This window comes from Momordica charantia (genome assembly GCF_013281855.1).
Source record: "Momordica charantia cultivar OHB3-1 chromosome 4 unlocalized genomic scaffold, Mcharantia_2.0 BLBB01000004.1, whole genome shotgun sequence".
NCBI lineage: Eukaryota > Viridiplantae > Streptophyta > Magnoliopsida > Cucurbitales > Cucurbitaceae > Momordica > Momordica charantia.
Genome location: NW_028275162.1, coordinates 23,295,482 through 23,310,098, shown reverse-complemented (window position 1 = coordinate 23,310,098; position 14,617 = coordinate 23,295,482). Strand labels below are relative to the sequence as shown.

The following is a 14,617-nucleotide window of genomic DNA, read 5'->3' as shown; positions in this document are numbered from 1 at the left end:
CTCCCACCTATAATAAAATATTTTATAATTGAACCGGATTGAATATGTTTTGATATAACTCAATGGAATATGTGACATCTTATTAGAGGTCGGTCATTGATCAGGTCTCAAATGGGCCTACAAAATTTCCTTCCTCCCCTCTCTCTCTCCTCTCTTTTTTCTCTCTCTACGGATGGGAATTCAATAATTCGTAATGTTAGGACAGCTAGTTGAGACAATGACTATGTGGTTGCCATTCTCATTCTCGAGACGAACTAATGACTTCTTTCATCTGTCGCTAATACAACGTACAACCACACAACAACGAACTTCCCCCAATTGCTTTGCCACACTTTACAACAAACTTCCACCATACAATCTTTAGGATGAGTTTAAGCCATAAGGGAAAATGATGAATAGAATATCATTCATAAAGAGAAAGACTTGGAAGTACAGATTTCTTAAATATCAAAAAAAAGAAAGAAAAGGGGAAGCTAGTGGACTCAGCCAGTTTCAAGCTGAACTGGAGGTCTGTATAGGGAGGGGTGGCCAACAATGCCATCACACCTTTGTCTTAAAATCATCACCAATACATGGAAAAAGAAAAAGGAAGAAGAGGAAAATTTAGGGATTGCCAATCTGATCTTTACACACAAACATATTTATGCCTTCTTTCTCTCAGTCTCTCCTCAGTGGCTGTTTTTGGTTTTAAATTTGAGTGATCTGATGTTTTTCTGTGTGTGAGTGAGTTCAATGCTTGTGAGGAGGGCATTGGTAGCATTTGGTGAATACTCCAAAAGTGTCAACTTGATGAATGAAGTTGAGCATGCTTGCCCACCCTCCAAATCCAAATCCCACAATCAGTACCCATGCCACCACAAATATGTTCACAGAGTATAGCCCTGCCCACCCTCCCAACAGTGATGGGGCTCTCTCCACTGCATTCTGTATCATTCAATAGGAAAGAAATGGGTTAGAGAGTTGGGAGAGACTGAGTTTGAATCAAAAGAAAGAAAAAGTTATCAACCTCTCTGGCTGTTGGAGAAGCGAACGTGACCATGTGAGCTAAAGCGGGGATAATGTAGACGGTGAAGCTGACGAGAAGCGATCCCACTGTCGAGTTGATGGGTCCGAAGAATGGGAAAATGATTGCCAGGAACCATATCGGTATCACTACCGGGAGTCTAGCGAGAGCTCTCTTGATCAAGCTCTTTGTCTCATGGACTCTTATGAATTTCTCCCATACAAAGTAGAGAGGTGTGCAGGCAAACCCAAATGTTATGAACTGTATAATGAATCACCACTCCCAAGTGTTACATTACAAAATTAATACACATATTGATAATGGAAATCTCAATGAATCAATCTTATTGAAATGGGCTTGATTTTTGCAATTAGAATGTCACCTGATGGATGAGCATGAGTATGACAGCAGTGTCTCTGAAGCCATTCCTTGGGAGCATAGCAAGAGCATTGGCATGGGTCAAAAGTTCATCCCCAAAAGCCCAATAAACAGCAGAAGCTGATGGCAAAGTGAGGGTAAGCACATATAGGGTGGCCATCAAGTAAATAAGCTTGAATTTCTGTGGCTTCCACATGGCATGCATGATCTCCCTAAAAATCAAGCAAAAGAAGATAAAACAATTGGTACAAATGAAATGAATGTGTGTTTTCTCTTTCTAACTCCAAAATTATCTTCTGAATTCTTACACTGTTACAGCATGCCCTCCAAAGGTGTAAAGAATGTTGGTAGCCCCAGTAAAGTACAGAATCATTTTGGTAGGCCCTGAGTGCTTCACTCCCTCAACCTTCACAGATAAAAAAAGAGGTAAAAAGGATACCAACTTCACGTCATTAAAACTTTCTTCCTTCTTCATCTTTTTCTAGTTCAATGAAACCAAATTTAGGTAAAACCCAGTTTGATGTTTACATTTCAATGACTTTTTCTTTACTACGTGTACATGACGGGCCTTTAATTCATTCCATTAAATCACCACTAAACTCAAAAGTTGAAATCGATGGGTTACCATAAATTCCCTTGTGGAATTAGAAATTCGTACAAAGTCCAATAAGTAGTTATAAATATTACTTGGGAGAAAATGATTTACACGAGTTCAAACATAGGACCTCCTGCCTTGATATCACGTTAATTCACCAATTGGGTAACTTAACCTAAAAGTTCAAACTGATGGGTCGAGGTAAATTTAATTTTTCACTAATATTTAATACATTCCTTGAAAACATTTTTCTTTTTGAGTTCAACTATTGCAAAGTGGAGATCAAACTGAAATGGTAATAGATGCGTATGCTAAAAATATCTTCTATACTAATAAAAAATTCAGATGCGTTTGGACTGTATTGAACTAGTGAAATTTGAGGATTTTAATGAATATATTATTGTACCTGTCCGTGGATTAGGGAAGCAATGGTCATATACCAAGCCGTATAAGTGGTCATCATGAGGCCAAGGAACGACCAAATTCTGTAATTGTGGAAAGAGGGGATGAAGACAGTGGTAGCGCAGCAAGCGCCAAAGATATAGGTCCAAGTCCTCTTGTCCAAATTGTCGTTTATGTAATAGATGTTACTGCAAAACCAAACCCCCCATCAAAATCACATTAAAGAGGGGGCAGAGAAGAATTATTGAAGTTGAAATATATGCAAGTTCAGGGTAATTCCTTCCTTGTTCTTGCCAAAACTACCTCGCACACGCTATTAACTGAATCACAGATCCAAAAAGTAGAAACGTGCAGTTGAAAAACAACCCCACATTTCTCCAGTGTTTCCCCAGCAACCCATCAAGAACTTCAAACCACTGCAGAGGGAAAACAAAAGCAAGGAAAGAAAAGAGATTAGAAGAGGAACAGAAAAAAAAAATGGGTGTGGAAGTATGAACTCACCTGGATTACATGGTTTCTGAAATCCACCTTTTCCCTTTCCTTTCTGGTTCTGTATTCGACATAAAGAACACTAATAAGATACGCAGTCCAGCTTCCCATTAGGCCGTAGAAGAGCTGGAAGAGAATCCCAGAAAGCATCCCCAGTTGGGAAAATGAATATGGAAGTGTGAGAAGCACTTGAGCAACCTGAAAAACCCAAAAATAAAAACCCCCCAGAACCAGAAACCCATTAGAGACTAAAAAAAACAGAAAAAGATAGAGGAAAAAATGGGGGTATTTGCCTGATTAGAAGCGCAGCTAAACCATGCATCATAAACAGAACCGCCATGCCAGAAGAGTGATGAGAGCTTGGTCTTGGTGGGTTTCGAAGAATTCCCCTCTTCTCTCTCCATTTCCACATAATTGCCTGCGATTACAGTTTCAACCTTCTCAGAAGCCATTGCGCGCGTTTTGGGTAAGGTGGGAGGAACAAATGGTTGGATATAGAGCCTATAAATAGACAGAGTTCAGTTCACTCTTCAAATTTTTTGCTTTGCTTATGGAAAAAAAAAACTTTTTCAGCCATGCCCATGTAACAAACATTACTATTACTACAATCCAACTCTTTGTTTTTACAACATCATGTAAAATTGAGGAAATTGGGTGAGTTTTTTTTTTTTAACTATTATTGATGAATTTTGAAAATGAGAGATATTTTTTATGGGATGTGAGATGAATAGTTGGAATTGATATTGAACCTTGAGAGATATATACCTAAAATTAAAACCCCTGTTGAGTTCAAACTAAGCTGCCTTCTTCTTGTAGCTTTCGGTGGTGGTTATAATGGAGTTGTTTCAATCAATGAAATTGAAAATTTCAATTCTTTCTCTTCTTTTATCTCTTTGTTCCAGCTTTTAGAGAAGGGGAAATAGAAAGGAAGGTTTTTTAAAAAAGTTTAAGTTCTTCACATGTGGGCTTCAAAAGCAGAGTTTATGGGCCAGGCCTAGCATGCAGCGCACGAGCGGGTTGGCCCACTATGCCCATTATTTCTCTGTTTTCTTTTTCCTTTTATTTTTAATGAAAAATCCCATTAAAAAACAAAATGTAGGTTAATGAGCAAATTACAACTCTGGTATTTTGAAAAATTGTAATTAATAGTAATTTGAACTCATTTAACTGTTAGTTGATGAAATGAAATGCTCACCAAAGGGAGTGTCCCAATGTATATTTCCAGGGCAGGTCCACCTCGGCACCTTTCGAGATTGAGGTCTTGGCCATTATTTCCCTTATCAAAATTACCAATACTAAGGATGCTGTCCAGGTTCGATCTACTCAACCCGATAGGTGCGATCTCAAACTCTGACCAAGGTAACTGCCTGTCGTAACCTTGTCGAAACCTAAACCTATAAATAAAGAGTCTCATTTTCAACACAATGATTGAATTTTTTCTCAAACTTAATATTGAGTTCGAGCTTCTTACTAACTTGAGCGTCAGAGCTTTTGCCCTCTTATGCAGGTCTTTCCGTTGTGATCCCAAACGAAATTAGGACCGAATTCGATCTTGACCAAGATTTGACGTTGTGCATATATTTACGTAAACAAACCCTATCAAGAGTATTTAAGAGCAATAATCTCACAAAAATAAAATTATATATCAATCAATCATCACATCACTTAAGATTATTGATTATTTTTAATAAAGATGAAATTAACACAATGGTAAAGGTCTGAGTAAAGTAAAGTTATAATTTAGCAATAAAATTGAGAGATTAAAGAAAAGAAGGGCGGAATGGAAGGGGAAGATGGAGGAAATGATTGCTTCGAGGTTTGGCTTAGTGGTAAATATGATTAGTAACACACGTGTGCCAACTGGCTCTGCCATTAATCAAAAAATTTTCCAGTGGACCCCACTGCATGTCTTCCTTTATGCTTGGGCTTAACTGGGCCCACTCTTTTCCTATCCTTAATCATGATATTAAGTGCTTCTTAAAAGCTACATTTCAGAACCTTATTCTTTTCTACTATAAATTTCTTCCATTTCAGCACGACACGGAGCGGAGGAATTTGATTTCATGACCTGCGATGGTAGATACGTTCAGATTGACTTTTAATTTTCATTATATTTTAAAAAATCATTAATACTCGTTGTGTTGTAATGTTTATTAGAAAAAATGAACCTAATATTTATAAGTTTGATGATTAATAGAGTTGAAATGAAAGGATTGTGAAAATTTTATCTTTTCTCTAATATTTTTTATTTTTGATATATTTTTTTAGCTTTTGAAAAAGAGACATTCAATTTTCGTACTTATGGGATGTTACTGGATGGGCCATGAGTGGCTTTTCGGTCCACGAAAGATTGGTATTGAAATGGGCCTCCATTCCCACTACTCAAATCTACAGTTCAGCTATATTTTGGGGACTTCCAAGCAATTTTATTTACATTTGCAACTAATTGAATTCGTAATTCAATATTATTTTGGGCCAGTATGTAAAAGTAAAAATATAAAATAAAAAGTCGGTTTTAATACTATTTTAGTTCAACGTTACTTTCAAAGTATCTTTTTAGTTTGTGTATTTTTTAACTTCTGTTCATTTGAGTATGCATATACTTTTAAAACATTTGTTTTGGTCCATGTACTTTTAAAAATTGATTCTTTTAATTATTATTTGCAAAATTTTAACAAGCTATTTTATATAAACTGGTAACTCTTTAATACAATTTATGGTAACATTTAAAATAATTGAACGCACGCAGTATCATGTTAAAATTGTGATCAAATAAATGAATAAAGATGAATATGAGTGACTAGATTATCACTTTTAAAAAAATATATCAATCAAAATAGACATTTTGAAAGTATAAAAACTGAAATTAATAAAAGTTGAGAGTACGGAGACCAAAATTATATTTTAAAAATACAACAATCAAATAAATCAAAGGCAAAATTACAAGAAAAAAATAGTATTTAAACAGTTGTTTGCAATACCATGGATTATTGTATTTTGGGGTGTATACAGGTCCAACTTAGTTTTAGAAAGAATTGAAAAGAAAAAACAAGACTAGTATCTAAATTTCATTAGCCAATATTTTTATTTTTATTTTTGCATTTTCTTTCTCATATCACAACAAATTTATAAATGTTTACGTGAAATATGCCATGCATTTTACTTTATAAATTTTGATAAATAATTCTTTTAAAATTAGTTTTCATACTTTGAAATAAAATGAAAAAGGGGATCAAGAGAAATTGCTTTCCATTGGATTTTTGGAAAGTGACATAGCAATGATGGGCATATTGGGAGTTTAAGAATATTAATCAACAGCTTGGATTGGTAATTATTATCATTCAAATATATATATATATAAAAGAACCCCCACTTTTGATGTTGATAATAATGGCCAACCTAATCACTAACCCTACAAATGAGAAACGTTATTTTTATATGCATATTTTTCCTATTGGAACTTTTGTTTAAGATTAAAAAAAAAAAACAAAAAAACACTTCTCATTAACCCAAAATACAACACCACCTTCTAATTTATGTGTAGAATATATTTTATTGCTATTTGAACTTTTCCATCATACCTATTTAGTTCAGGTTCTATTTATGCATTTGTCTGGTATAATTATAAGCTTCAAATTGGAAAAATCATTTACATAGATTGATTAGACACAAAATAAATATAGAAATTAAGTAGACATAGTTTCGAAAGTTGACAAATTTTTTAAAATATAAAATTAAATATACACCACCTTAAAATTTTAGACAGAGACGAAATTACCATTTGAGAAATTTATGGGCTCTTTTATTTTTTTAATTCTTATAAAAAAGAAAGTAAAACTAGTGGGTACCTAAAGGATGAAATTAATAATTAAAGTGAATGAAAGTACCCGAGTTTGATTTTGAGGTGTAATGGAAACGTTGGACCCGGTGGAGTTTAGGTTCGGTACAGACGCAAAGTTGTATTGCATGTGCGCTTACAAAAAGAAGCAAAAGTATTGGCATTGGGTCATTTGATAGCTATAATTCGATACTTTTAATACCTTTTATCAATATTTCTTGCAACTAATCCATATCCACACACTACATTTTCATATGTTTACATGTTTGAGTGAATCGATATTTTTATTATATCATAAAAAAATCGATCAAGTATTAGAAAGTATTAATAAAATATCATTAATATTTACCTAATATTAATGGAAAGGGTTTTAAATTTATTCTAAAAAAGGTAAAGTGTTTATTTAAGCAAGGTTGGATAAATTTTAAGTTTTTCTGATTTTAAAAATTAGGCCTAAAAAATATTTGAATTTTTAGTTGAATTTTAGAAACAGAAATAAAATTTTCAAAACTTTATTTTTCAAAATTTAGCACATATTTTGAAAACGTTTATAAAAAATATATAACAAAACAAGGAAGGTTATATTTCTCATGTCCCCTCCCCAATAATTGTACCTTGTCTTGGGGCGTTTTTGGCATTACGAGAAAAAGTCCACCGGAGAAAAAAGTCTTTCTCTTCCCGTCCTGAATCATATTTCGGTACGTCCACAGAAGAGGAAATCGCAGTGTATCTTTCTCAACAAGCATAGCTTAGAGTGGGTAAAGTAAGGTGACCACAGGAAAGGAAGCCAAACCTATTTATAAGCTCGATTTTTTAAAACAAAAAATAATAAAATAATAAATAGTGATCAAATGTGACATTATTTTTTAATTTAAATAATTTTTATTTTTTTTTTATAAAATTCAACGACGTCTATCAACATCAACATTTAGAACATTGACACCCATCATAAACTTTGTCATATTATTACTACGAATCAAAATACATATGTGTTGTCCCGTCTCAACATCCAATTACAAGCACTAGAGCAGAAAAATAAAATAAAAAATAAAAAACCTTCAACCTTGTGAGGTGAGATAGATTAAAGGATGGACGAGAGGGAAATGAAGGGCCAATCTCCAAGCAAAGACGACTTGTTTCTCGATGAACGAATCCAATATTTGTATTGTTTTGGCAGCATAGCCAAGCCTAATTATTCCAAATAACGTTTGCCTCTGTATTACTGCAACTGATGGCTTCCAATGCCAATAAAAGTAACTCATTCAATGGTGGAAAAAATTTAGCAGATTCCGTTTTCAAGAGTTATAACATGGATAAGGCTAGGTTAGTAGAAGGATAGTTATTAGCTCAAGGATGCAAGGTGCCGAGAGAGCAGGAGATTTAGCGTCAAGTTATTCAATGAATGTTGTTTCATTCAAACTACTCTTCTTATAGTTGGATCTCCAAATTTTTGGAATGCTCCAAATTCTACTTGAGCATCCAAATTGGGTCAACCCAACAAAGACGGGAAAAAATGACGAAACTCTTTTTTCTTTCATTGTCAACTGACTTGAAAAGTACTCTAATATGAATTTTCAATTGAAATGTTAGTTCCAAATTTTGGGCGGTGTGAAGAACTTTTCTCACGAGTGAGTTATCGATTTTTTTATAAATCTTAACTATAAATTACTCTACATTATGGGGTCAAGGGAAATGTGTTAACCGACATTGTTGTTGAATGTAATAATTGATTTAAGCTTAGTTTGTAGTCTCTGTGTTTTATGTTCATACGTTTTTTAAGGTACATCTTGCACTTGCACAGTGGGCTGGGCTGTTTGCAAAATCAAGAAGCCGTGACATATTGGGCTTTCTGCGTTGGGCCCATTTTATTTAAGTAGGCTACTAGGCTAGGCCGTTGAAATAGTGGAAGAATGACAGATTAATTAGAACTAGAACTAAAAAGATGGAAGCTTTGAATAAACTTGATGTAAAGGGTCAGGAAACGAATCTCAAAACAGAAAACAAAAAAATTTCTCGTTTAAACCCAGAAAGCTCTTTTCTGAAATGTCCAACTTTTTGCCTCCAATTCCAAGTTATCCTTCCCTCCACACGTATTCCCAATTCGCCCCACCTCCATTTTGCTTTATAAATATGATTTCCATTTTTCGATCTCCTCATGATCTAAACCCACCAATTATATATATATATATATATATATATAATATATATATATTGCAAGATGATTTCACTTCTTCATCCACTTTCTAATTTTGTCTTCATTATTCTAATCATTATCTCATCAGGTAATTAATTCTTTTCTATTTTCAACATTTAACAAAATTTAATTTGTGTGGCATTTGCATTGAATATGAATAATAATGGCGCAGGGGGGATCAGAAGTTCGGACAGCGCGAGAGTTTTCACCATAATAAACAACTGCAAGGAGACAATCTGGCCGGCGATCACCCCGGGGGAGCATTTCAACGGCGGCGGTTTTGAACTAAAGCGCGGGCAGTCCATCGTGTTAACAGCGCCGGTCGGGTGGTCGGGCCGGATATGGGGTCGAACCGGGTGCAGCTTCGACCAGACCGGAAAGGGCCAATGCCAGACCGGGGCCTGTGGGACGGACCTGAAATGCGCGGCGTCCGGGAAAACGCCGGCGTCTCTGGCGGAGTTCACGCTGGCGACGCCGGACTTCTACGACGTGAGCCTGGTGGACGGGTTCAATCTGCCGATGGCGGTGACGCCGCTGAACGGGACCGGAAAGTGCGGGGTGGCCGGGTGCGACAGGGACCTGAGAGGGGACTGCCCGTCGGAGCTGGCGGTAAAGGCGAAGGGGAAGGTGGTGGGGTGCCGGAGCGCGTGCGACGTGTTCAACACGGACGAGTATTGCTGCAGAGGAGTTTATGGGAACTCCATGACTTGCCGGCCCACGTTTTATTCGCAGAAGTTTAAGAGCGCGTGCCCCACGGCGTACAGCTACGCCTACGATGATCCCACCAGTATTTTCACCTGCACCGCCGCCGATTACGTCGTCAGCTTCTGCTCATCCAGGTACCAACAAACTCAAAATTACAATCATTTTAAGGCTGATTAATTAAATAAATATATGTGTTTCTGTTTCTATTGGGGTATTTTTCCAAGAGCTTTGCGTTTTTCACACATTTCTTCGAAACATGTAAATTCGTAGCATCTTAATCTCCACTGATAAAAACGAATTGTACTCTCGAATTTTTACGATAGGCCCTAGATCATATAATTGGAAGTAACCGTGGTAAGCTTATTTTTTTTTAAATATAAAACCAAAAATACAATAATTATTAAACATAGTCGTTTGAATAAGTGGGTAGAATTTTAAAGAAGAGATTAAGTCCATAAAAAGTTTCATATTACTTCCCTAAATTTATAAGTTTTTGTTAGATTTTTACGATATCAAAATAGTTTCATTCTAGTCTCTAGATTTAGTTTTAGTTTCAATAATTGATCTCCATGACCTTCTGTCAAACGGTTATACAAAAACTTAGTCATTTCCCTTTATTATTTTATTTTATTTTCTCTGACTTAAACTCCATTACAATCAATTAACAGAATAAAATGATAATTTGGGCGTTGTAGGAACCAGCCGGTGTGCAGTTACCATAACCAAAAGCTGGTATGCAGTGGATCAAATGGCTTGAAATCGTTCATCGGAGGATGGGGAGCGGCTGTAATGGCAGCATTTTTATTTATGGTCAATTCTCGAATTATTTTTTAAGACCCAACTCCATATTTTTCACATTTGTAAATATATATATTTTTATTCTTTTATTTTGTGTGGGTGATTATTTGATTTTTCTTCGGGTGCAAGATAGCCAAATGGGTTGTCTTGTGGACTATGTATTGTTTCCAATTATGCAAAATTTAATTGAGTTCTTCCATACCTTATTCGAATCTTCATCCTCATTTCCAAGAAAAATATCGTTGCATCAATGTAAATAAATTATTATAATCCATATGTAGTTTCGTTCCACTTTGGCTTGAATTAGGTGATGAATACTCAATGTATGCAATTAACTTATTTAAATTAATTAGAAATTATAGTTGGATTTATCTAAAGTTGAAAGTTTTTCCATCTAAACAATTTGTTGTTTTTTTTCTTTTTAAAGAAAATTTTAACCAAACGCACCTGACACACCACGCCTACTTAAAATGGGGAAAAAAAACCTAGTTTGACAACTAATTTACTCAAATTTTTAATTGGTTGGTACCCAAATTTACTCAATGTATCAAAATATTTTAAATATTATAGATTTGAACAATGTAGCTTGATCAGTTAAAATACTAATTATACTTATTTTTGTAGATGAATTTTCACCCTCCTAATAATGTCATATTGTTAAAAAAAAAAGCGTAAATCACATCACAAAAATTAGATAAAAGAATGATAGTTCTTACAAATATAAAATAAACATTGCTGTCATTTAAATGTTAAATACATTCCATCGTACCTAAATAAAAAAATTCTCATTGATACTACTTGTTAAGGAAATATGTCACAATTTTACTATGTTTTTTTAATTAGAAAGGACAAAGTAAACTTTTGTAAATATTTAATTATTAAAAAAACATCAACTTACTAACTCAAATGACATTTAACTATGAGATTATAATAGATTTAAAGATTTAAAATTTTGTTTTCTATCTAAATCAATTGATTAAGACATTATAAATTTAATAGAAATTTCTCATTATTAATTGAAAAAATGGTACAACCATGTTAAATAGCTTTCTAATCACTATTGAAATCTTGATAATAAAAAAAATGTAAAAAAGAAATATGTGTTATATAATATTTTTAAAATAAAGAGCGGTTAAAATTTTAATAGTGGTAAATCAGAAAATGAATATTAATATGTAAGCATTCAAAACTTTTTTCTTTTGAAGTACAATTTGTAAGGTAAGAATTCAAAACTATTATTAAAAAAACTGAAATGGTATATATTTTACAGTTTTTTTTTTCTTTTTGAGATTATATATATATATCTAGAAAGAAAAGAAAAGGAAAATACCGGACGAATAAGTTCGCCGTACCTATAGGCTTAGGCTTTTTATACATAGAAGAATCTCCTCAAATCCACGAGTTTCAACCTTCATCGCAGAGCTCGGAAATGGCGGGTGCTGGTGGCGGAAAGGTCTCCTTCAAAGTCACTCTCACCTCAGACCCCAAGCTCCCTTTTAAAGTGTTCGTAATCTCAAACCCTACTTTTTTCGTTGCTAGGGTTTCCCCCCTCCCCTTTGTCCAGTTTTAAGATATAATCTCACCGTTTTTCAATTTCTTTGACTCTCAGGTTTAGTGTTCCAGAGGCCGCGCCCTTCACCGCTGTCCTCAAATTTGCCGCTGAAGAATTTAAGGTGCCTCCGCAAACCAGCGCCATCATCACCAACGGTAATCAATTTCTTATTTATTCGTTGAATTTTGATTCGATTGTGATTGGAGCTGCATGCATGAAATTTCTTCTGTGTTTTAAAATTTGGGATCTGCCCACAATAACACGCAGCGTAAGGTCTTCCGAGAGAAACGGGTGTTGGTAATTGGATTGAGATTGGGTCAGCATTAGTGTTAGAGCCCACCCCTTTTTTTCTTCCGAAACCTTCATTCTCAAATGTAAATTGTTTTGATGTAAGGTTGGGTTGTTTTCTATTAGAAACGTAAAATTTTTCTTGAACCCGTCATATTACTTCATCACGATTGAGGGTTGTCTATTATCTTCTGTATTTAAGGTATATAACTGCAGCTGATTCGAATTAATTGGTTTGAAGATTCAGAGCGATGAAAAAGATGTCAAAAATAGTATAATATGAGAAAAATTATATGCGAGCACAAGAACTTAATTAGTTTTAGTTCAACAATTCGTGACTTGCAAACTTACCAGTACGCACTTGGAAATGAGTGTTGTTATTGTGCTATATGTAATACTTGATGTTAGTTAAACTCACTCGTATCTTACCATCATATTTTTGATCCCATGATGAGACATGCTCGTGATTCTTTTTGACTTCTCAGAGAAAATCTTCTTCGTCTAGTTTCTTATTGTACTGATATGGAAGCAAAACTACTAAAGGCAAGGCTTTTGTTCACAGATAGAGAAAAAAAGTTTTTTGAACTTGCAATAAATTGCAACTGCAGAGTGCTTGAGATAAATATCTGCAGTTGCTTCATGATTTTACTGATGGTATAAAGGTTGGAGATCGTGCTTTAGAATGCATAAACTAGTGAGACGTGGGTAAATGGTCATGTTTTTGTTCGTACTTGATGTACTCAACCCCACTACAAATGGCTTAGGTAACCCAGATAACAACAAGGACCTCCTAAACACACTCAGTACACACACAAGGCAATACTCAAGGAGAAGGAGAAACGAAATAACATTGATTTCAAGCCTTTGGATAGAGAAACTCGTTCTCAATCCAAATTTGAAACACCCCACAAGTTTGATAATCAATCAAACTTGAATGTTTATAAGGAACATGCAACCTAAGCTATGATGTATCATGCTTTCGGTTTGGAGCAAAGAGGGGAACTTTCACTTCCTATGTACATTTGAGGAGGAGATTTTTTTATGGATGAAAGGAAGAGCTTTTGAGCCTTGTTTTGAATTTGGATTGAGAACATGTTTTTCTATTCAAAGCCTTGACCATCAAGGTTAGTTCGTTTCTCCTTTCCCTTAAGTGATTCATTGTGTGTATTAGGTGTTGCCGTGTGTGTTTAGGAGGTGCTTGTTCTTATGAGGATTGTCTAAACCACTTGTAGTAGGGTTGAGTATATCATTTGGTATCATAGCTTCTTCGATGCCTTTTGATTTTGTATCATTTGGTATTAGCGCTTCCTTGTTTCTTACCATTACTAGTCTTTTTGATTAAAATGACACTGTTTAGATTTTGAGATCCTTTATGCACCATTGTTTTTCTGGGGGAAAAGATTTAAGGATCCATTACAAGTTCTGCATTTTCTTCAATATAGACATTTCATTTGATCCCCCTATGTGCTTTGAGACACACTAATATTATAGTTATCATTGCAGTCGTTTAGCCTCTTATTTTAGGTGTCTAAAATTGATCATATGACTTGCAGATGGCGTTGGAATAAATCCTCAACAAAGTGCTGGTAAGCTCTATTCCTAAGCTCTAAATTTTTAGTGTCCTGGCCTCTGTTGTGCTCACTTTCATGTTATTTAAGCTTCCCGACTATAGAAGAATATTCTGAACTGCATAATGCACGAAAAAAAAACATACTTCCGTGAGGATATATGGATGCAGGAGATGCTATTATTGGTGACTGGGGTTGGAATTTTTCTGTGATTTTATGAAACCAAGTCAACCGTATATGGTCGCGTAAACTAAAACAGAACTATTGATATTGCTTCTTTCAAAATCAAAATTATTTTGTATGAGATTTTTTTTTTTTTTTTTTTTTTTTTTTGTGATGAAATGAAGCTTGAGGCCATAATATTCCATTTGCAGTTGAAATCTTTGGTTGTGCTTTTTGCAGGCAACGTCTTCCTCAAGCATGGCTCTGAACTACGCCTGATTCCTCGTGATAGGGTTGGAGCTTCCGGAGCTCTGAGAATGTAAACTAAAATACAATCCTTTTGTCTACTCGCCATAGTTAAATGGCTTAATTTGCCATCATAAGCTGGGAGAATTTCATACTTGTTTATCACATTTTTGTAACTGATTAGAACCAGTGTCTGCTGAATTAAATAAATGAGCCTCCTTATAGGTACACTATTTTAAAAATCATTTTCAACTTAGACCACCTTTTTTTTTACGAATCCATTGCGCTCTTAGGAACACCTCGATTTACACATGCAGTGACGGTGGATAATAACTTTGTTAAATTAATTTTTTTTACTATAATATATGAGAGTGGTGACAGAATCTCATATATGACAAT

At 34.7% G+C, this 14,617-nt stretch overlaps 3 protein-coding genes across 3 annotated transcripts; 2 read left to right on the top strand and 1 right to left on the bottom strand.

Moving 5' to 3' along the window:
- Window positions 1-379: 379 nt before the first annotated feature.
- Window positions 380-3,761, bottom strand: LOC111012022 (auxin transporter-like protein 3). The gene is made up of 9 exons (XM_022286046.2): window positions 3,633-3,761; window positions 3,161-3,368; window positions 2,880-3,065; window positions 2,682-2,794; window positions 2,383-2,566; window positions 1,690-1,787; window positions 1,386-1,593; window positions 1,007-1,264; window positions 380-924 (listed from the first exon to the last, which is right to left on the bottom strand). The coding sequence occupies exons 2-9, from the start codon at window positions 3,317-3,319 to the stop codon at window positions 730-732; spliced, it is 1,401 nt and encodes a 466-aa protein (XP_022141738.1). The 5' UTR covers window positions 3,320-3,368; window positions 3,633-3,761; the 3' UTR covers window positions 380-729.
- Window positions 3,762-8,845: 5,084 nt separating this feature from the next.
- Window positions 8,846-10,601, top strand: LOC111011965 (Pathogenesis-related thaumatin superfamily protein). The gene is made up of 3 exons (XM_088122366.1): window positions 8,846-8,987; window positions 9,072-9,738; window positions 10,300-10,601. The coding sequence occupies exons 1-3, from the start codon at window positions 8,924-8,926 to the stop codon at window positions 10,436-10,438; spliced, it is 870 nt and encodes a 289-aa protein (XP_087978492.1). The 5' UTR covers window positions 8,846-8,923; the 3' UTR covers window positions 10,439-10,601.
- Window positions 10,602-11,728: 1,127 nt separating this feature from the next.
- Window positions 11,729-14,463, top strand: CCP2 (ubiquitin-fold modifier). The gene is made up of 4 exons (XM_022286005.2): window positions 11,729-11,905; window positions 12,012-12,109; window positions 13,796-13,828; window positions 14,213-14,463. Exons 1-4 carry the CDS (start codon window positions 11,832-11,834, stop codon window positions 14,293-14,295), a joined length of 288 nt encoding a protein of 95 aa, XP_022141697.1. The 5' UTR covers window positions 11,729-11,831; the 3' UTR covers window positions 14,296-14,463.
- The last annotated feature ends 154 nt before the right edge of the window (window positions 14,464-14,617 follow it).

What these genes read in the sequence shown, in the direction of transcription:
- CCP2 (XM_022286005.2), top strand. Translation starts at nt 11,832, where the DNA reads ATGGCGGGTGCTGGTGGCGGAAAGGTCTCCTTCAAAGTCACTCTCACC. An exon ending in CCCAAGCTCCCTTTTAAAGT is followed by an intron (nt 11,906 to 12,011) that starts GTTCGTAATCTC and finishes TTTGACTCTCAG; the next exon opens with GTTTAGTGTTCCAGAGGCCG. An exon ending in AAATCCTCAACAAAGTGCTG is followed by an intron (nt 13,829 to 14,212) that starts GTAAGCTCTATT and finishes TGCTTTTTGCAG; the next exon opens with GCAACGTCTTCCTCAAGCAT.
- LOC111011965 (XM_088122366.1), top strand. Translation starts at nt 8,924, where the DNA reads ATGATTTCACTTCTTCATCCACTTTCTAATTTTGTCTTCATTATTCTA. An exon ending in TCTAATCATTATCTCATCAG is followed by an intron (nt 8,988 to 9,071) that starts GTAATTAATTCT and finishes ATAATGGCGCAG; the next exon opens with GGGGGATCAGAAGTTCGGAC. An exon ending in GTCAGCTTCTGCTCATCCAG is followed by an intron (nt 9,739 to 10,299) that starts GTACCAACAAAC and finishes TGGGCGTTGTAG; the next exon opens with GAACCAGCCGGTGTGCAGTT.
- LOC111012022 (XM_022286046.2), bottom strand. Translation starts at nt 3,319, where the DNA reads ATGGCTTCTGAGAAGGTTGAAACTGTAATCGCAGGCAATTATGTGGAA. An exon ending in CAGTTAATAGCGTGTGCGAG is followed by an intron (nt 2,567 to 2,681) that starts GTAGTTTTGGCA and finishes TTGGTTTTGCAG; the next exon opens with TAACATCTATTACATAAACG. An exon ending in CTTCCCTAATCCACGGACAG is followed by an intron (nt 1,788 to 2,382) that starts GTACAATAATAT and finishes TTATCTGTGAAG; the next exon opens with GTTGAGGGAGTGAAGCACTC.